The 19,978-nt window shown below is 39.2% G+C and overlaps 1 protein-coding gene across 1 annotated transcript in view; it reads left to right on the top strand.

Moving 5' to 3' along the window:
- PITPNC1 (phosphatidylinositol transfer protein cytoplasmic 1) overlaps positions 1–19,978 on the top strand; it is a 142,133-nt gene that overhangs the window by 56,611 nt on the left and 65,544 nt on the right. Inside the window, exon 2 of the mRNA XM_088138275.1 lies at positions 14,006–14,154. Coding sequence (XP_087994401.1) covers positions 14,006–14,154 — 149 coding nt within the window. The remainder of the gene's footprint in view (positions 1–14,005; positions 14,155–19,978) is intronic.

Below are 19,978 nucleotides of genomic sequence, written 5' to 3'. Positions count from 1 at the left end.
AATTAGAGATGGATTGATGTCTATTATATAAAATATGAAATAAATTACAAGAAATCTTAGTAATGTTAAGGCAGTGTTATCTGTTACTAAACGATGTGCCTCCTTCAGTACCAAGGGACATAACCATTTCCTATCTGTGAATTGCAATGTTACATTTGGGACTATAACTCAGAGTTTTCAGGAAGATATGTTTATAGCTTAAGTATCTGTATAGTTGGAAATTTAAACACATTTTTATCTCCAGATCTTTAACTCTGTATCTGTAGAATATAGAGTTAAAATCTGGAGAGCAATCTGTGGTTTTAATCTACCATTAAGTTATATTTGATATGTAACAGAATTATCTCTTAAGGAAAAACTCATGGGTAAAACACATGAGTAAATCTTTACATTCTTTAATAAAACTGAACTGTGTGATAGGTTAAGTGTTTTCCATTAAAATTAACAAGGAAAAGGTTAATTAATATTCCCAATGAAATTCTTTTAATGAGATCTGAACAGCCAAAAGAAGAAAGAACAGAACAATTTAGGAGAATAGAGTGGAATAGAATAGAAACTACAGAACTGTTTGCTTGAGTCTATCTTCAGACTCTGGAAAAATGTATAAGAAAGAGAAATGGGATATTTTCATAGATATTTTTATTCATAGCCACCTATTGCACCTTGTGTAATACTAGAATTCATCAGAATAATAATATTTCATTCATTCTTCTGTAATAACTTGCTTGTTTCAAATGAATGATAGTTTAGCTCCATATACAGCAAATATATTTCCCTGGGCAATGAGGTGGAAAACTACCTTGTCATGCTTGTTGAAGTCCAGATATATTATAGGCTAAAAATAAAGTTCTAAAAATGCTAGACTAGTACAAGTAAAATGAGGCAAATATACCAAGTCCTAGGTTTTGTCAAAGGATCAATCACTACAACAACCATATTCTACACAAAGCCTATTGTGTGCTTATTTATCTCAACCCCCAAATAATAAACCTTCAAACTGTGTCCTTATTTACCTCAGCCCTCAAACCTTTGCTCAAATCTCTGTATTCTGAAGGCTTAATTGGCCGTTCAGTTAGAAGACATCACCTGTGCCTTACAATGAATACACCATATTAAACAAAAACATTATTATATTGTGTTAGAACAGTAAAAATCCCAAGTCACTCACTTTACAATGACCAAATAGTAAAATAGGGCTGGTAGAATAGGATTTGGGGCTACACCACTACATACTGCATCAAGACAATTAACTCCTTGTGGTTAGAACTGTTAATATCAGCAAGTAGCTGCTGGCTGAACAAAGGTATGCAGAGCGCCGATGTTGAAGAAGATAATTTGGATAACTCTTCTCCAGCCTGGTGCCCTCCAGATGTATTGGACAGCATTCCTATCATGCCGCGGAGATTGTAATCCAATTTCTCTTGAGGACATCAGACTGATTTGTATAAAGCCCAGAAGCCAGCCTCAGACACAGAAACATCTCTGGTATGCATTGCTGTGGAATAAACAGAAGGATCTCATACCCAGCGGATCTCAGGATATTTACATTTACTTGGAACACAAAGACACACTTGCACACACTCTTAGCAGACATTAAGCAAAGGCTGTTTTCCTTTATATAGGGGGCACCTTCCATTCCCATCCTGCAGGTGGAGAAATCTGCTGAGGAGAATTCCCTCCCACAATCATTCCGAACAAACCTGTTAGGACAATAGGAGTGAATGGGTGAGGAATGGACAATGAGCCCATTTCTGCAGGTGGAACAGGGTCTGGCGGCAGAATGGCAGGAGACTGAGCCTAAAGTAGCCTAAAGATAGTTGATGGTACTTCTTTTGGCAGCTGTAAAGTCCTTAGTGGAGCCAGTTTGGTGTAGTGGTTAAGGCACCGGTCCAGAAACAGGGAGACGGTGAGTTCTGGTCCTGCCTTAGGCATAAAGCCAGCTGGGTGGCCTTGGGCCAGTCCCTCTCCCTCAGCCCTGGGAAGCAGGCAGTGGCAAACCCCTTCTGAAATCTTGCCAAGAAAACTGCAGGGACTAATCCAGACAACAGTGGAGTCGACACTGACTTGAAGGTGCATGCACACACACAAATCCCCAGAGGGCTTCCTTCCTTTTTCCATCCTGGAAGAAATCTTCTGTGGGAAGAGTTTACCCCTTTCATTGCCTGCTTTTTAGCAAGTGTTGCTTATGATTGTATTTCAGAAAGCATTCTTTTCCCTTTTCTCTGAGCAGTTTTTTGGTTGTTTTATTGGGTGGACGTAGCTCTGAGTTTATGGAGTATAATTTATTTATTTATTATTTGAACAGTTTAACTAGCACCCTGCTCCACACCAGTAACTCTGCTCCAACGTGATTTGCCGTGTTATTGTAACCGATGGAATTCTTTATGTATAGAATTACATAATAAACAGCATACTATTTTTACACAAATAATAACTGCACCATCAGAACTTTGAAAGATAAAGTGTGGCGATAGTAACAGTATGAAGAGGTTCCTATTTCATCCTCTGGGTATGTAGAGCATTTTGAAAAGTTTTAAGTGAAAAATAGTAAAATAAACAGGAAGGGTTATTGCACATGCCTGAAGCGGTTGACAAACGAAACGGAAACAGCAGTTACGCTGATATAGGAGTACTTTTGCTTCACCAGACATTCATTGGGGTTTAAAAGATTGCTATTTTATACTTAGCCTAAAATAGATCTTGGTTACTCACCTAACCCCATAATGACCATTTTTCTAGGTTCAGATGAGACAATGAGCCACATTGCAATACTCTACAGCTGAGTTTAGCATGCAGGTGTGACCCACATCTTAAGCGGCTACAACTTGTGTTTTGTGGGTTCTGACCTCCACCTCTTCGAATTCGCCTGTCCATCCGGTTCCCACACGAGCCGTGGAGAGCTGCACTGGTACCAGATTTATCAGGGTTTTTTATTTGTTTTTCTCCTTCTAGCTTAGCATGGCAGCCCTCCTTTAAGAACTGAGAAAGCTGATCTCACTGTACACTGTGTTTAAAGATAAATGGAATAAAAAATAAAAAATTGTATATGAAAATAATAAGGGCTCAATCATCGTTGTTTTTAAAATAGTGTCTAATAGCACTCCTTTTGGTTTCTTCCTACATAGGGAGAATAACAAAGCAGGCAAACCATATTATGACTTAACCTACCATAGCCAGCTAGTTGTAGTTTCTCCACGACTCGGGGCTCAGCACAATGCAGAAACCCAGTGATTATCTCCTGGTGGCGTAGAGCTGTGGCATAGAAGTCTTTGTCTGCTTCAGTTCTCCATCCGCATAGCTAACCATCCTCTAAAACCCCATGCTCTAAAAATAACAAACAGAACTGTGGCACCTTAATGACTTAACAGTTTATTAACCACAAACTTGTGTGCATGATGCCGTCATAAGTCTGAGAGCTGTTAAGGGGCCACAGTATTCCTTCTTGTTTTGTTGCTAGAGATGAATAATGCAATTAAAAGTGGGGACAGGGATCCACTTCCTAGTTCCAAGCCCAGCCAGTTTTTTCTCATCAGCTTGGAAGGTAAAAAACTAAATCACTTTCCCCTGTTCTGTCTCCTGCTATACCTGCCACACAGAGTGACTGAGTAGACAGGGTCTTTCCATCAGGTTTTCTGAGTCAGTTCAGAATCAGACACAGCATGTCCAGGATACTGAGAATTGAGTCTTCCCTGCCCCCTCTCTTTTTCATGCAGGTTTATCTAAGAAAAGCTGGCCTTCTACTTTGAAACATTGCAACTCTGCAAGGCTTGCAGGCAGTTTGTGCTTCCATTGGTGGGAAATCTTGTCTAAACTTATTGCCTGCCTCTGAGCTACAGTTTCATAATGTTTGACTTAGGCCTTGCTTAGAAAATATCTTCTAAACTCAGGCGTTATTATCTGTTGCCTCTGAGATCTTGGAACGTATTAGGATCGCTGTCCAGGGATGATTTGAGATATCTGAGCAGTGCTGCAAGAGATACATGGAAAATACTAGCTCAAAGTAAATTTGGTCCATCGAATGGTGCTATTACCATTTCTGATTAATAGTTTTAGAGAAATTAATTGTGGAGCCTAAGCCAGTAACTCATTTCTATAGGAAGCTGAAAGAAAATACTTCCTCAGAGAATGTTTAATAAGTGTCAGTTGCAACCACATTGCTGCTGAAGATATAATTCTATTGAAACATTAACTCATATGGTTTGGTCTTGTCAACAACAGTATGGTTAATACGACTCTGCATTATTCACTCTGTGTTCTATGTTCTTCTTGGCTATATAAACAAAGCTTGAAATCTATGTAGACATCAAGAACTGTGGAATTTTCAGGCATAGGGGCTGGTTAGAAGAATTATCATACAACACCCAAAGAAGAAATCTACACCTGATTTAATATGATGGATTGTTGATATGTATTTTTTGTCCACAACTGAAATAGTATTCTTTCAACAAATGGGGAAGAAAGAAAACTTTCTAACAATATACACACTTTTGGGGGAGTTATTTCTTTATACTGTAATATAATTTTCCAAGCTATTTTTTTCTTTCTCTCTTTTCCCATTTGTCTCTTATTTTTATTATCAAAATTATTAATTTTGAAGTTAAATAGTTTTGTTGGTACTGTCCGTATGTATCTATACTTCCTATCCATTAGAGAGAGAGAGAAAGAGTGAGTACGTATGTGTGTGTGTGTATGTATGTGTAGCTTCTCCTAATAGGAAGAATTCCAATTTTTTGTAATGGGTCAGCTGGAGATGGGCACTGACCAATTCATGAATACCTTTCATGTTCTTAGGTTTTAAGATTAGCTGAGGTGAAGATGAACCCGAGGTGGGCTTCCAACTGCTTTGTGTGGGCTTGGAGAAGGAAATGGTGGTGATATGGAAATGCCCACATTGTTTCAGGAGATTACTCTTCTCCTTTTTGATCATAATGTGGAATCACAAAGCCTCCACCTAAGTCCCTTAATTTATTATTTCCATCTTGTTGGCATGCCCATATTTTGAATATGTGGGTACTTCCAGATAGGTGTCTCCAGCATTAACTATCAAAAGTCATTGTGGAGCTAACCAGTGCTTTTTTTCTTTAACAGATTTTTTTTTTCTGGTATAAAAAGTGATGGAAAAGTCCTGAAGAGTAAGAGATGAAATGCAGTATTCCCTGGATTTCCTGTAAAATTCAATGAAGATAAAAATAAAAGCTTCATCTGAAAGTACTTTGTTTCTGAAGCTACTCTTAGTACACATTACTACAGCACAGTAATGTATACTAAACCATAGTGGTTTATATAGACCTCCGCAGGAGTGCACAAATGAAGAAATTTGTGTTGTAATGCAAAGCAGGTAATTTATCTATTTGCATTCGACATTGAGACACAAGTATGAAAGGTATAATTGTATCATTGTGATGAACATATCTCTTATTCATTCATTCATTCATTCATTCATTCATTCATGGTTTGTAGAGGCCTGTGGTAGATCATAGGAAGCCAAAGAGGAATGACTTGAGGTTTAATGTGCGTGGAGGTTTAATCTTCAGTGGAGAAATAACGGAGAAGAGGATGGACAGAAAAGAAGAAGACAAAAGTAGTGATGGGGTGAGAACTAAGGGATATGCCATAAGTACCACTTTTCTGCCACTGTTGCTGGAGGATTGGAGGGACAGGATGAGGAGAAAATTGAAGGACAACTTACATATGCAAAATAGTGTAAGTTAATACTAAATGTGTGGAATATATAGAATAATGCTCTGTTTAAAATAGCAACATTGAGGGTTATCTGGATACCACTTTAATATTACATGAGAAATGTAGAGTCGACTTGGAAAGATAAATACATGTAAATAACAAGGGAAATATATGAAGACCAACTCAAAGATCCCTCTAAGCCATGGTTTGATTGAATAAACCATGGCTGGCTTTGTTCAATCAGCACAGTGACCAATATAACATGATTTACAGACCCTGATAACTGCATTTATTCAACCATATTAAGCCTTAACATGATGACTGAATTGCATTATGGAAAGTGCTGCTTTTTTAAATACTTCACAGTTAACAGCAAAATACATTTAGAGCCAAACTACTGGAAGGCCACTCCTTTTAAAGAGAAACTCCGTTTCTCTCCACGCTAGTTCTATAAATATCACACAGAAGATGGCTTATCCCCACTTAATACCCATACTTTGACCTCCTGGACTGATGTCCAATAAAGCAAGGTTCAGGATGGACTCACCAAAGCATGTTATCTCTGAAACAGAGCTTGGCGATCATTGTTAGAGGTACACAATGGACAAAGTAAATTTAGTACCCTTGTGGCTTTTTAGGGATGCGCTTCTAAATGTGCATTCTCTTTCTGTCACAGGGAAACACAAGGCTAGCAAATGTAACCTTTAAACAGCAGGGATGGAACAGCTGCATAAATTGTTAAATGTCACATAAAGCATTGTCAAAGCAAAGCACAGCCAGTTCTTTTCTTTAATCTGAATTTATTTATAACATAAAAAATGAAGATAAAACAAGATTCTGTTCCCAATTACAAGCAGCAAAGGGAGGCGGAATCCCTGGGTTATTCATCCGAGCACAGTGGAAGCAGCATTTAGCTGTGAACAGGTTTTCCCACCACCACTGGCAGGGAGCAAGCAGGAAAATGGCTACATCTGGATATGCCTGTGATAGAATATGTCTGTGTCAGGATGTATGTTGTCATTTGGGATACCCATAGGAAGAGTTTTCAATGGACTGGGCACACCTACCCACAAGAGTCAGCTTCTCTGTATCTGTGTTGGGTGTAGTAAGTATGGCATCAGCCAACTTGCTCTTGCAAAGCTTAGAATACAGAGAAAGGGACATGCCCTCGTTGCATTGCCTTTGTCTCATCCCCAGCCCACAACTGAAGCAACTTGAAGTTGTCTTTAGCTGTTCCATTCATAAAGTAGGGTTTTCACTCTTCCCCCAGTGCAGTATTGCCATGAATGTGCTGTAGCACACTTCACCGATAATGCGGCTGCTGGTGTGGTCAGGGATTGAGATCTGTCCAGCTCCTAATGGCTACTTTAGGTTGCTGCAGGCCCTCCCCCTTCCTCCTGGTCTCTGAAAATGCCCTCCCTGGCTGTTTTGGCTTGGGCAGAAGCATCTTCCTGCACAATGCCTGGCCAGGACTTTACAAAATGTTTGTTAGGTATCACATGGGCTCCTTCCATTCATGGGTTTAGCATTCTCCTGAGAGAGTGCTAGACCCATTTTTCAAACATGGAGAGAGAGAGAGCGCGCGCACAAGAGTGCTGCACAGAAGACCAATTTAAAACGGGAAAGAGAAATTAGTTCCACTAGCTGAATTTGCCTACTTCTGTCATCTATGAGAGTGTTCCACAGCTTCTGACGAGGGAATTTGGATGACTGTACCACTTATTGTTTTTATTGCTGTGGTTGGAAGAGGGGTAGTGCCAGCTTGCCTCCTTGTACACCATTTTGTTTCCTACACAGGTTACTTCTAAGTGTCTGGGAAGATACTCATATGTGGAGATCAGCAGTTCTTCAGGAACACATCAGTTCTCTTATTTTTGACTGGTATAAAAAATGGAGCAAGGAATGGGAGGGGAATGAGTAATTTTTGAGAGAGGGAGCACTCCTCTCTGCCAAGAATGCATGCAAAGGCCATTCTTGGGTGAAACAACCTGAAACTTTCTAACTGAAATTTAGTAGGATTCATTCCCTTAGAGAAGAGTGCTATGCCTGCAAATATGTTCATTTTTTGTCAAAAAGCAGAAATACAAGGAGGGGAGAAACCAGCAGAATTAGTAAGCAGGACCAGATCATGTACCCCTCTTCCTGGCATGTGACCTGTCAGCCAAGGTATTTATTGGACCAAAATAACCCAATCAACAGGTCACAGGCATAGCGTACTTCCATGCTTGCCTGCATCCTGTTGGTTGGACAACTTGACAGGTAGCTAAACTCACCATTCCATAATGACCCTGCCAGTGTCTACCATCTTGCAGATTTGGATCCATGCTACCTAACCAACATAGTTAGGTAAGCTCTGCTGCTGATGTGATCTTTAACCTCAGGCATCATGGGTTATTTGTTGTGGATGTTGTTTTAATCTTTGTACGCAGCCCAGAGTCACTGTTGTGAGATAGGTGGCCATATAAATAATCTAAATAAATATCTGGATCCTTAACTTCAGAGCTTGCAGGGTGAATCTCTGGATTCCCACAGCAAGCTCTGGCTTTCCCTTTTTTCCCTCCTGAAGACAAAGCAAATACACCTAATTTGGGGTAGGGTGGTAGTGGTAGCGGTTCTGGGGGAAACTGAATCAGCAATGGCCTGGATGACCTTATCAGACACTCTCTAGGTCAGGGTTCCTCAACCTTAGCATTGAATTCTGGGAGTTGAAGTCCACCCATCTTAAAGTTGCTGAGGTTGAAGAACCCTGCTCTAGGTGGTTCTAACAATGACTGTTTAGCATAAGGCCGAAACACTGGATGTGAAGCCTGGGATGTGAATTCACATACATGGATAAGTAAGGAAGGCTTAGCTCTTCTCATTTCCGTATATTCTGTGTGCTGTAAAAGTCTGACACACACTCATACTCACATTCACATATACACACGGCATTAATATGTAGCTCAGAGAACCAGTTTAAATAAAAAATGTACTGCTGTCGTATCCATTGCATCCCTTAGGGACTAAGAAGAAAGAGGCCAAAATAAAAACCTAAACATGTTTGTGGAAGGCATAATGTTATGATTAGTCACTGAACTAGGCTGAAAAAAAAATCACCATATAGAATCACCATATTTTATGAGAGGAAATTAAAAGCTTGGGCTTGTTTGAGCTACCAAAAACCTAGTTGAGAGAATCTGATTGCACTGAAAATGTATCAAGGAAATTAAACCAGTAGAAGCAGAGTAATTTAGGTTAGCATGGATTCAAGACCAAATGAATAGGCAAATTATGTCTAATGTAACTGGTGATTTGAGAAATGTTGTCCTGTACTGTATGTGAATACTGAATTTTCCAAATGGATGTAAATATACACAGCTTTCATTTTTACGTAGATATCGCTATGCAGCACTCATGAGAGACCAGGGCACAGGAAGGGACGTGGTCCCATACTGTACGTCACTTCACTGTGCTAATTGAGTTTAAAGGCAGAGATTACAGTTTTACTTTGGATATACAAGTAAATTTCTGCTGTATGGGGAAAAGCAAGTATGGTAATATTTATATATTTATTGACATAATTTATATGCCCCAGCCTCAGCCCCATTCTACAAGCTCCAAGCAGTGTGTGCAAACAATACATATATAACTCAGTAAAAGAAGAAAATCTGTTCCCCTGAGCTCAATGGGACTCACTTAAATGTGCTTACGTTTGGCTGGATCATATGCGGTCATGGTTATTTCTGTATACAATGGTGAGTGAGGCTGTATAGAGGAACAGGGTCCAGAAACTAGTTCATCTAGTTATTTCCAAGTGTGTTGGTCATCCTGAGATGCTCAGGTCTATAACATGGTAAACATCCATTATATTGATTTATGTTGCATTGTAAAGAAGGGGCCTGTAACAGGGGAAAAGCAATGTTAATGAGCAATTTAAAAGTGAACTCCTGCAGAGCAGGGAAAATGTCTGTGTGTGTGTATTTGGGGGTCAATGCGTTGCCACTTTCTTATTCTGATACCAACTGCTTAGCGACCTTTGCTAATAGCATCATACTGTTAATCATTAGATGATTTCTCATAAAATGGGAATAATTGGTGGAAAAGTGGAAGTGATTAAAACTTTTCCTAATACTTTGCTATCAAAACAGTTTTAGGAACATAGGCCCCTTCCTTAAATTCAAAACAGTTCTAGGCGGTGTTTGGCTGGTACGTTCCTCCCTGCGCAGATGCACAGATGTGCTTCAACTCTATATGTGCTATTCAAGCTCCTGCTTGCCCTGCTTCTCCCTCCCCCCACCATGTAAAAGGGTCAGGACCTGGTAATAGATATCAGATTTCTTGCCTTTACATTTGTTCCTAGGCTAGGACTTGGCTGAAATCTTACAGGCATGGCTGAGCTAAAGAAGGATATTTTGAGCGGACAATAATGGAGCCCTACAAAACAGCTGGGTGCCCACCTGTGTAAGGGTGTAAGTGCCCTGACACCCCCGATGATTCAAACATGTGACATTTACTTCCTGCCTTTTCCCAAAGCAGGACTTGGTGGCCTTGAAGCTGAGCAGTTGTTGAGTGTTCACACAGTTGAACACCCAACTCTGGTCAGAGATCTGCCAGCCCAAGGTTCACTTTTCAAATTACATATCACTTTATACTAGATCTTAAACATCTTTAAGGAATTCTGTACATCCTTAATTAAGGTATTAATTTTTCTATTCTTCTTTTGTGTCTTGTTTTTATAAATTATACATTGTTAGTATGGACTTGCTTTAAAAATATGGTAAAATGCCAAGTGCTACATTAGGTGTGTTGAATAGAAAAATAATAACCAAGATAGATTTTGGAACTGACTTTCTTCATATGGAATCCAATGCCAATTGATTATATATAATGTAATATGTCAGCAGCTGAAAAAGGAGAAAGGGAATACATATGCTGTATTTAACTCTTTCCCACAGGTAGCACCAGCTCAGAAGATGTAAAACATTTGAAAGCAATGGAGTCGAAGCAAAGCAGATAGTTAAGAGCAATTAAATACAGTGAGCTCAGAGCGGATGATAATGAAGATAAGAAGCTCTTTTGAACTGGCAGCCAAGAAAAAGCACTTGTGTAGATTGCTTAAAATCTGTTTTCAGCAAAACGCCTGTGTCATATTTGTACATACCTGGTCGCAATGGCGTCTGAGTTTGGTTGTGCAAAATAAGGCATCCCTACCTCATGCCGAAATATTAAGGCTTTATATGTGAGCCAGTAACTTGAAGGGGGCCTAGAAACAACTTTGCATGAGCACAACTGATGAAGTATTATATGGCCGAGGGATTAGGACCTCAAAGTGGGTAGCCTGCTGCATTTGATACCACTAAAAACTTCCAGGGTTAGCCCAGATAGCCCTGTAAAATACAACTGAGGGCTGTTAAGTATTTAGGAACTTGTGATAGCTCATAGCCTCTCCTCTCTACAACTTTCAGAGTTTGTTTTAATTATATGTTACATATTCCCTGCAAACTAGACATTTTGAGCTATATTCAGGGTGAGTGGATTACACTGAACCCTTTTCATTTCCAGAGAGCACCATTTTTTTTCATTATATGTTTCTGGTTGCGTAGGCTTTGCAAAAGAACTACACAACCCTGTGAAGTGTAAGTAAAGAGAGTGGAATCAATTACAGCACAGATAATTGTAGCTCTTTGGTATACTACTTTGGAGGGACTTGGGGCAATCCCTGCCCCTTTACTACAATGAGCTCCAATATTTTCCAGATTTGTTTTGACAGCTGACGGTCAATATTGATGGGTTGGTTGGTTGGTTGGTTGGCTAGCAACACCAGTCTCCCAGTCTCTTGGTCAGTTGATATTCCCATGGCAAAAAAAGCCTATATTTTTCGAAGTTGCTATATTGATGTCTCCACCAAGCTGCTCTTGGCTTTGGTTGACCCTTCTTGTACCCAACAGAAAAGATATTGATGGTGTCTTCCTATCTGGTGAATAAACTGCGATTTACATCATTAAATTCTACTGATTACTCATTTAAATAAACTCCACCCTGCTAATAATTCACTGTTCATTGTCTTTTATTCCTTATTAATACACTGATGTTCCTAAATGCAAAGTCCAAAGGGTAGCTGTTTTGGACTGTTGAAGCAAAAGCAACAAATAATTTTCTGACATACGTTTCTGAAGACTACAGTCTATTTCATCAGCTCAGACTTCAATTCGGTTTGGCATTTATGCGGTTAATGCTTGTGTATCAGTAAGGATTTTTTTTCTCTCTAAGTTCTGTGTGACGCACAACTCCAGCTGACAATTAGAACATGCTTAGTAAAAAGGTCAGTCATATGAGGGAGAAATGATGTTGTGGACAAAGTTCATCATCTGAAGTATTTCGCATACACCCCAAAATACACTGAAAGGCTCAAGCACCTAAAATTGATCTACTGTCTCATTCTGTTTCTCATGAGAAAAAAATTGAAATGTAGGCCCACTGTAAACTGGAGAAGTGGAATGACCTAAATATCCTCCACTTGGATGTTTGTAAGCATTTTTGGACTGTTTTAGGCATTGCTGCTCTCCCTGGAACTAATGTATTCCAGAAAATGGTTTATATTTCCCCATTTCTACTTTGTACCTTTCTTTCTTCAACATATAATCTACAGTGTTGTGACTAGAGCAGCTTGTCCCTAGCTATCCTTTGTGAAAGCACTGTCAGAAAGTCAAGGCCATAATCTTTTTATCTTTCTTTTCTTTCCAGTTAGTTTTCGGATGGGGGGGCGGGTGGCAGGGTTAGCGCTGTATTCTATAATATACAAGCCAGATCTCTGACGTAAAATTATTCTTGGCATCAACAGAGGAAAGGTTGAGCTTTGGGAGCAATCTGCCTTTCTGCAGTTTTAACGAGGAAGAGCATCTCCCCAAGTCAGAAGACTCACAAGCTTTTAAATATTATGCTATAAAAGTGGTCCTCTGTGGAATACCTTAATTATAACAAAAAATTTTATGCTCTTGTTAAGCACTGCTTAAAAATAACAATGTAAATGTTCGTTCACAAGCCTAATGCTACAGTCAAAGCGTTGGCTTTTTGTAAAAGGATCATGCTGTAGAGTTTTATTGTTGGTAATGACACAGTCCCGATTGTAGTACCTGGAGAAATGTGCATCTCAAAAGTTCCAGGAGACATATTGATATATAGCTTGGGCTACTCATTCTGTTTTAAATTGCAGGGTCTTTCTCTTTTCCATCCTTAGCAACTCCAGAATAGTTTTTCATGTTGAAAATCGCACTGCAATTTGACACTTGCCATTTTGTTTAGCGTTGTCTAACCACAACACTAAACAAAATGGGAAACAATGAACTTCAAAAACTACCCAGTTTGGTTACTCAAATATTTACAGCTGTGTCTAATTCCACTAAACAGAACTAGTGTTACAGGACTTAAAAACTGCATTAAGAGACGTTTTTAACTAAGCCAAATGGAAATCACATTCTGTTATGAAAACAGTTAAATACCACACTTTTAATATTTAGCTGGAAGGTTTTTAACTGAAGTCCTCCCCAAAATTGTCCTTGGTTTCACATAACTGCAATTCAATTAGTTTCAATTAATTTCATATGATGTTTTCTTGTTGTAACAGTTATGAATCATTGGGAAACTTGGACTTCTATTTACAAATAGATTCAAAGGAATTTCCAAGACCCTTTGAAGATACCTTCAGTGTTTCATTATTTTTATTTTTTCTTTAATATGATCTAAGCAAATTGCAATGCCCAGGTTAATATGTGGAGTCCATAAGGAAGTCCCAGAGCTTCAGGCTATATGCAGAAGGCAATGGCAAACCATGTCCATATTGTTGCCAGAAAATCACAACTCAGCTTGCAGGAGATTTTACTTGTATAGTATGTCCCAGTTAGACCAAACTTAATGGAGTAAGAAATATCAGATCTGGTAAACATCCACAAACAGAACTGAGCTGACAAATGAGACAATCCATGGAGCATTTTCGGTCACTGGCTGCACTTAGGGTTCAAAGCTTGGGTGTGTATATATGCAGTAGGTTGAAATGTTGCTCCCCCCATAGTCTTGGGACCATTTCATGTGGGACAATTTACAGATGTAGAAACTAGCTCCATCATACTATAGTTTTAGCTAGATGGTTATCAAAGCTTCCCAAAGGGGCCTTTGTATAAAGGATTCCTAAACATATGATTATAACAACAGCCAGCTTTTAACATTGTTAGTAGTTTCCATAATTCATTATTTTTAAATGTGCTACTCACTGTGTAGATACTTTATGGATTTTGCAAAAACAAAACCCAGCCCCTAAATATACATTTTCCTTCTTTTTGCATTGCAGTACAGAATTGGACAGCTGTACATGATCAGTAAACATAGCCACGAGCAGAGTGATCGTGGAGAAGGTGTGGAAGTGGTACAGAATGAACCCTATGAAGATCCAAACTATGGGAACGGTCAGCTGACAGAAAAACGGGTCTATCTGAATAGGTAAAAATTCCTGTAAGCGTTCTGGTATTGCATCCTCCTGTAATGCATATGCAGCTTTGGGAAGGAAACTCTGGTTTTAGGCAGCTTTCACACATTGCACCAATCATCAGTGTGTAGCTTTATGAGGCTCACATGGCAGAATGCCCAGGACTCCTTTAAATTAGAAACATGCTTACTGGCTGGTTACTTCCTTCTTCCATGTAAGAACTCTGGGGAAAGGAAGGTCTGTGGAAATGAACAGATTCCTCTTATATCAGGTGTATCTACAGATACTTATGGGTTCATACATTATGCTAAGCACATAGCAGTGGAAAAGCAACTGAAATTATAAATAAAATTAAGCAAAATATGTGTCCAAAATGAAAAAAACACAGTACGTGGTCTGGATCATCAGAGGGAATTGCTACTGATCTACGCCTGTGCATTTCATAGGTTATATTTGTCAATATTTGTGCATGCTTGCATGACCCAAACCCCCCCTAATATCAAAGATTTAGGTCAGGGTGGTATGTGATCAAACTCCCATTGAAATCCATTACATTTTGTAAATGCTTGAAGATAGTTTCAGGGACCAATCTGAGTATGATCATGCTAGACTTTCTGCTTAAAAGGAATCAGATATTAATTTGTTCATATTTTTCATGGTTTTTAGACTCTCTAATGCATTAGATACAACAGAAGAGAAAATGGCATTACTGTAACTGAGGATCTACAAAGCAAATATGCCTGAAACTCCCAAATCAGTAACAAAAACCTTTAGAAGGAGAAAAGTTGCTTTTAAAATAAAATTCCTTTTGACATCAAGGTCAAAGTCTGACCTTGTTTCCATTTGCTCAACATCAGCAGCTTGGATAAAATCAGTCTGGCTCATAGCATACAAAGAACTGCTTACGACAGGAATATCAAACATAGCTTCATAAGAAATATATTTTAGTGAGCTCTTTAGGCAGCAAAATATCTTGGTAAAGAACAGGACCATTATGAATGACTAACCTTGTGCATCATTGCCCCAAAGCAGCAAAATTAAAGATTTAATGAGTGAAATACTTTTTCTCTTTCTTGTCTGATACTTTCTTAAATAAAGTCTCAGCACATTTTGTAAGAGACTTAAACCTTGTTATTTTTACTGTCATTCCAGAGATATATTGTGCTTTTTAAAAATATATTGCTGAATCAGCCACCGTCATTTGATTAGTGGTGGTCTAACTAAATATTGATGCTTTACTTACTTGCCTCTATGGCCTGTGGTCCATTGACTTCTACTGAGCTTGTGACCTTGGTAACAGACATAGCAGCTACATGCCCATTACATCATGCAGCGCTGCCCTAGAATCTTGATACTTCTGACCTTTTGCAAGCGTAGCACTTGCATTACCAGCTATGTTCAAGTTGAAAATTCTGTTGGGGCAAACATGTTTCTTCAGGCTCACCATAGCATTGCCTTCAAACAAGAGCTGAGTATTAAGAGTTAATAAGCCTTGCACACAGACATTCCAAGCATGTCCACAAACGTATATTTATCCAAATAAAGAAAGATTAAGACCTGTAAGTTAAGCAAGGCATCTGAAGACCGCTGAGATCTCTGTTTTGGAGGGATCATCAGAGTTTGCATAAGACTGGGTACTTGATATCTCTTTCATTGATATCATTGGAACAACTAAGTACCAACAAAATTTAAGACTTATCTGCCAGGCTGAAAGTTTGCCTCCAGCAGGCCTGATCTTACAAAAAGGGGAAAAAAGGACTTTGATCAAGAAAAGTATCAAGAAGAATGTATTTGGCATAGTTCCTCATCCATAAATAATATCAGAAGCATTAGAATCTAGGAAAGAGGAATCTGTTGCATGTTGAAACAAAACATAGGCTTTGCTCATTCAAACTTATCGGACTCAAATATATCAGGAACCTTAATATTTGGGATTATTGATGTGGCGATTCTCTGTGACTCTACAGCAAGGCTTGGTGAGGCACATGAGATTGTATCCATGGCAAATTCATTGGGATAAGAAGGAAACACCACCTTAACACTGATATGCAGAGTAGGATCAGATGAAGGCAACATCATGAGGATACAGCAAGAGGAGGCTGAGTTCTTCTTGTTCCCAGAGCAGTTTGTGTTGCAGTTAAGTGCAATTAAGGAAAGGTACTTTCTCACTTTTTAAGTATATTCACCTTTAAGCACCAAAACTATTCTAACTTTGCCTTCTTTCTGCAGGACATTTATGCTTGGTTTTGAGGGGAAATCAGCTAGCAAAGTAATTGAGCAAAGCTGTTTCAAATGCTTCTTGGAGTATATAATTTCCACCATTAGGTTTTGTTTGTATTCTAACCTGAGGAATCTATCTATATCTTAATATTTTCTCTATCCAAATCATAGCTGAGCAGAAACTAACAACTTTAGAAGAAACTTCAATAAACTGATCTGCTAGTAAAAAGCATACAGTTTCTGTTTCAGATCAACTTGCACGTTTAGCGAAAAGGGGAAATACTAACTCAGAGTACCAGGGGTGGTTGAAGGAGCAGCATAACAAGGCATGCAAGGCTTGATGGCTTTGTCTGGACATAGACAGAAGCACCCTGAATACATGATGTTACTAAACTGCCCTTCCAACACCTTCAGGGGCACCTTGCTGGTGTAAATGTCCTTCTGTGTAAGGTGGACAGTATGTTAAAAAAACAACTAGGAATGCTGAAAGGTCTGCTACAGAGGCTCCGTAACAAAAGTCTGAAGCTTTGAATCTGTGGGTCCAAGTCCACAACTTCTTGTGTTGCCTTTAACATAGTTTCTTTGGACTAAGCATTAACAGGGCTTGAAGGCCACAGTAGGACAAATCAGAAGCTACAGATTTTTTTGCAAGAGAAATTGGACTTGCTATGAGAATAGATTGGATCAGGGTCTTACCCCAGAACATTTGTTTCAGCCGGTATTTCAAGTGAGACATTATCATGCAGGTCTCCACATAAAACAGCCCAGTTCTAGTCAAAGAATTGCATTTGACACAGACTGAGGAATGCAAAGCATTGCTCTTATGAATTTTGACTTAATTGCTTTTGAGGCCATTATATCTTTATAGGCACAGAGTGAATGCCATAGAGCGGGAGACTTAGCACCTTTGCTCTAAATAATTTAACTGCTGCAGGGACACAGTTATTATCATTGCAACTAAAGAATTTAATTATAATGTTCTAAACCTTTGGGGCACATCTATTGTAATTTCTCAGATTTGTTGTTTCCAAGTGCTAGGAGATTGAAAGTGGATTGCTAAATATTTGAAAATCTTAGCCTGTTCAATTTGGACACCATTGATTTTTTAATTATGATGGCAGTTGGTACATCTCTTACTGAATATGACCACCTTCATTTTAGAGTAATTGATTTCTAGGATTTTTATTATGGCAGAATGTTGCTAGTGCCTGGAGACTCTGCTGAAGGCCAACCTGTGTCAAGGAAAGAATGATGGCATCATCTCCATAAAGGAGAATGGAAATGAGTTTATGACCTAGCAACAGGGGGGTGGGGGGAATTCAAATTTTGAGAGAGCCTGAACTATGGGATTGATATACTACTGTAGTTAAAAGGGGCAAGGATACATCTCTGTTTTGATTCTCTTTAGAGTGGGGATTGGTCTAGAAAGAATTTCATCACCAATGCATGTAGGTATTCTCATGGAGCACTATAATTATCCAGAGTAAATGGTGATCTTTAGTTCTGGTTGCCAGTTTCTTGCATAACATCTCTCTCTAGGGATTAAATCAAATGCTATCAGCTCAGTGAAGGCAGCACAGGGAGTTTCTCATTGGCAACTGCTGTATTTTTCTGCCGAAGGATATGTGATGCACAAACGTTGATCCATTAAGTATGAGCCTGGCTTGTTCCTTAGCTGGCACCTTCACTTGGATAATCCAATCAAGGAATTTATTACAGAAGAATTTAGCACACAATTTACTTTAATAAGCAAATTGGCCCAAAGTTAGCTGGGTTGAACTTACTGCAGTTTTTAAAGTCTGGAATTGTTATAGATTGACCTCACTCTTTGCACATCTGGAAGGAATGGTCAGTATGGTAAATAAGATTGCTAGCACAGGAGTCCACCATTCAGAACTGTGTTTGAGGTATTCTGCAAGGGATCAAGTCCACACCCCACACAGCCCCAGCAACTTTATAGTTTTTCAATGGGTTCTGGAAGTTTCTGCACTGGTGACAGAAGGCCAGTCAGGAAGGGGATCAGAAATCACCACTTGCAAGGCCTGGTTCACTAAATGTTATATTAAATCGCTCGTGAAAGTAGTCGATTTTGCGTTTCACAGGTGGGTTTAAAATTCTGGCTCCAGAACTGAATTGGAGACACCAGAAGACAGGAGAGTTTCATCCTTGGGCTGCTTGTATCAGTTTTTCCTGGATGGCCAATTGCTGTTTCAGTTTCTTTTTTTTTTTTTTCAGAAATGTCTTACACTTTTTTCATGGCACAAAAAGCACCCTGAGAATGTTGTTCACTGCTACACCCATCCTTGATGTGGCCTTTTTCTCATCCCCAGTGCATGAATGAGACAGGCTTAAGTCAGATGTAGTCTGACAGCATCCACAACGTGTTTGAAAACTCGAATGATTTGCCACATCTTACGTCAAAGGTAACGTCAGGTGACCAACACTCAGCTGTTTAAGGCTGATGCAGGCATGCCCTGTCTCCACCATTCTCTGGTCAGCCATGTCAGTACTGGGAGAGTGTAAGGAAGATGATCTTGACACATAGGCCAGATCCATTACCAGTTCAACGAGCAGAAAAGCATGGCTTAAGTCCAAAACAAGCAGATGGTATATATACTGTAAGTGGCTCAGACAGACACCTCCCTTAATTCACATGGGTACAAAAACCAAGGAGGCCCAGCACAGTCAGACTTGCAAGATTCTGTTGGTATAGCCACTCTCAGTAAAAGTAGTCTTAGCTTCCTATGAAATTGATTCTTAGTCTGGTGTCCTTTGTGTGGTTGACAGTACTGTAAGTGGTTCCACTCTGGCCTTCATGACTCTTACAAGGCTGACATCCCAAAAGGGTGAAATAGTACAACAGGCTCAAATAGCACAACAGTGGATTCTTTCCATTGCATCCAAGGTGTATTAAACCAAGATCTGCTAAGGTGGTTGCTCTTTAGTCTGCTTAATATTGGTGCTGGTGGTGGTGGTGTACTTTCTATAATGAATAACTTAAAAATCAAGGCAAACATCGAAAGGCAGCTTTGCAATTGTTTACAGCAACAGTTCCAGAGAGTTTGCAGTATCCCCTGTCATAACAATGGATGATTTGAAGGTTGAGTTGCTTAATATAAATGGATTAGGAACCATGATGAAAACACATAAAAGGTATGGGTTTTTTTTTGTTGTTCATGATTGAGAGGTGTGAATTAACATGTCACTAAGAAATCATTCAGTGTACAATGACTGCATAGCACATGGATGAAAGACCTGGTCCTTCCTTCCTCCCCCTGCTACACATCTTTGCTTCTTCCCCTTCCCCTGCTTTTATACAGTGGGGCTTGAGGAACAGTTCTGGAGAACTCAAGAACTTCTACATTCTTTTACAGTATGTCATGTTGGCTTTCTCTAATAAAGGTAAAGGTAGTCCTTTACTTTGTTGTTACCTTGTTTAGCAACTACCTCATTTAGTGACCATTCACAATTACGATGCTGATGAAAAAGTAACTTTCAGACCAGTCCTTGCATTTACAACCTTTGCAGGTCTGTAAAGCAAAGGAAAGCTGAAGTAAGATTGTAAAATTGTGATGTTTCACTTAGCAACCACTTCACTTAATGATCAAGTTGCAATCC

The sequence above is a fragment of the Python bivittatus genome, unplaced genomic scaffold (genome assembly GCF_059951505.1).
Source record: "Python bivittatus isolate LINGU-HERP-01145 unplaced genomic scaffold, Pbiv_v1 ctg000220_np1212, whole genome shotgun sequence".
Classification (NCBI taxonomy): Eukaryota; Metazoa; Chordata; class Lepidosauria; order Squamata; family Pythonidae; genus Python; species Python bivittatus.
The sequence above is the reverse complement of the archived record's forward strand: the minus strand, read 5'-3'. Positions and strand labels throughout refer to the sequence as shown.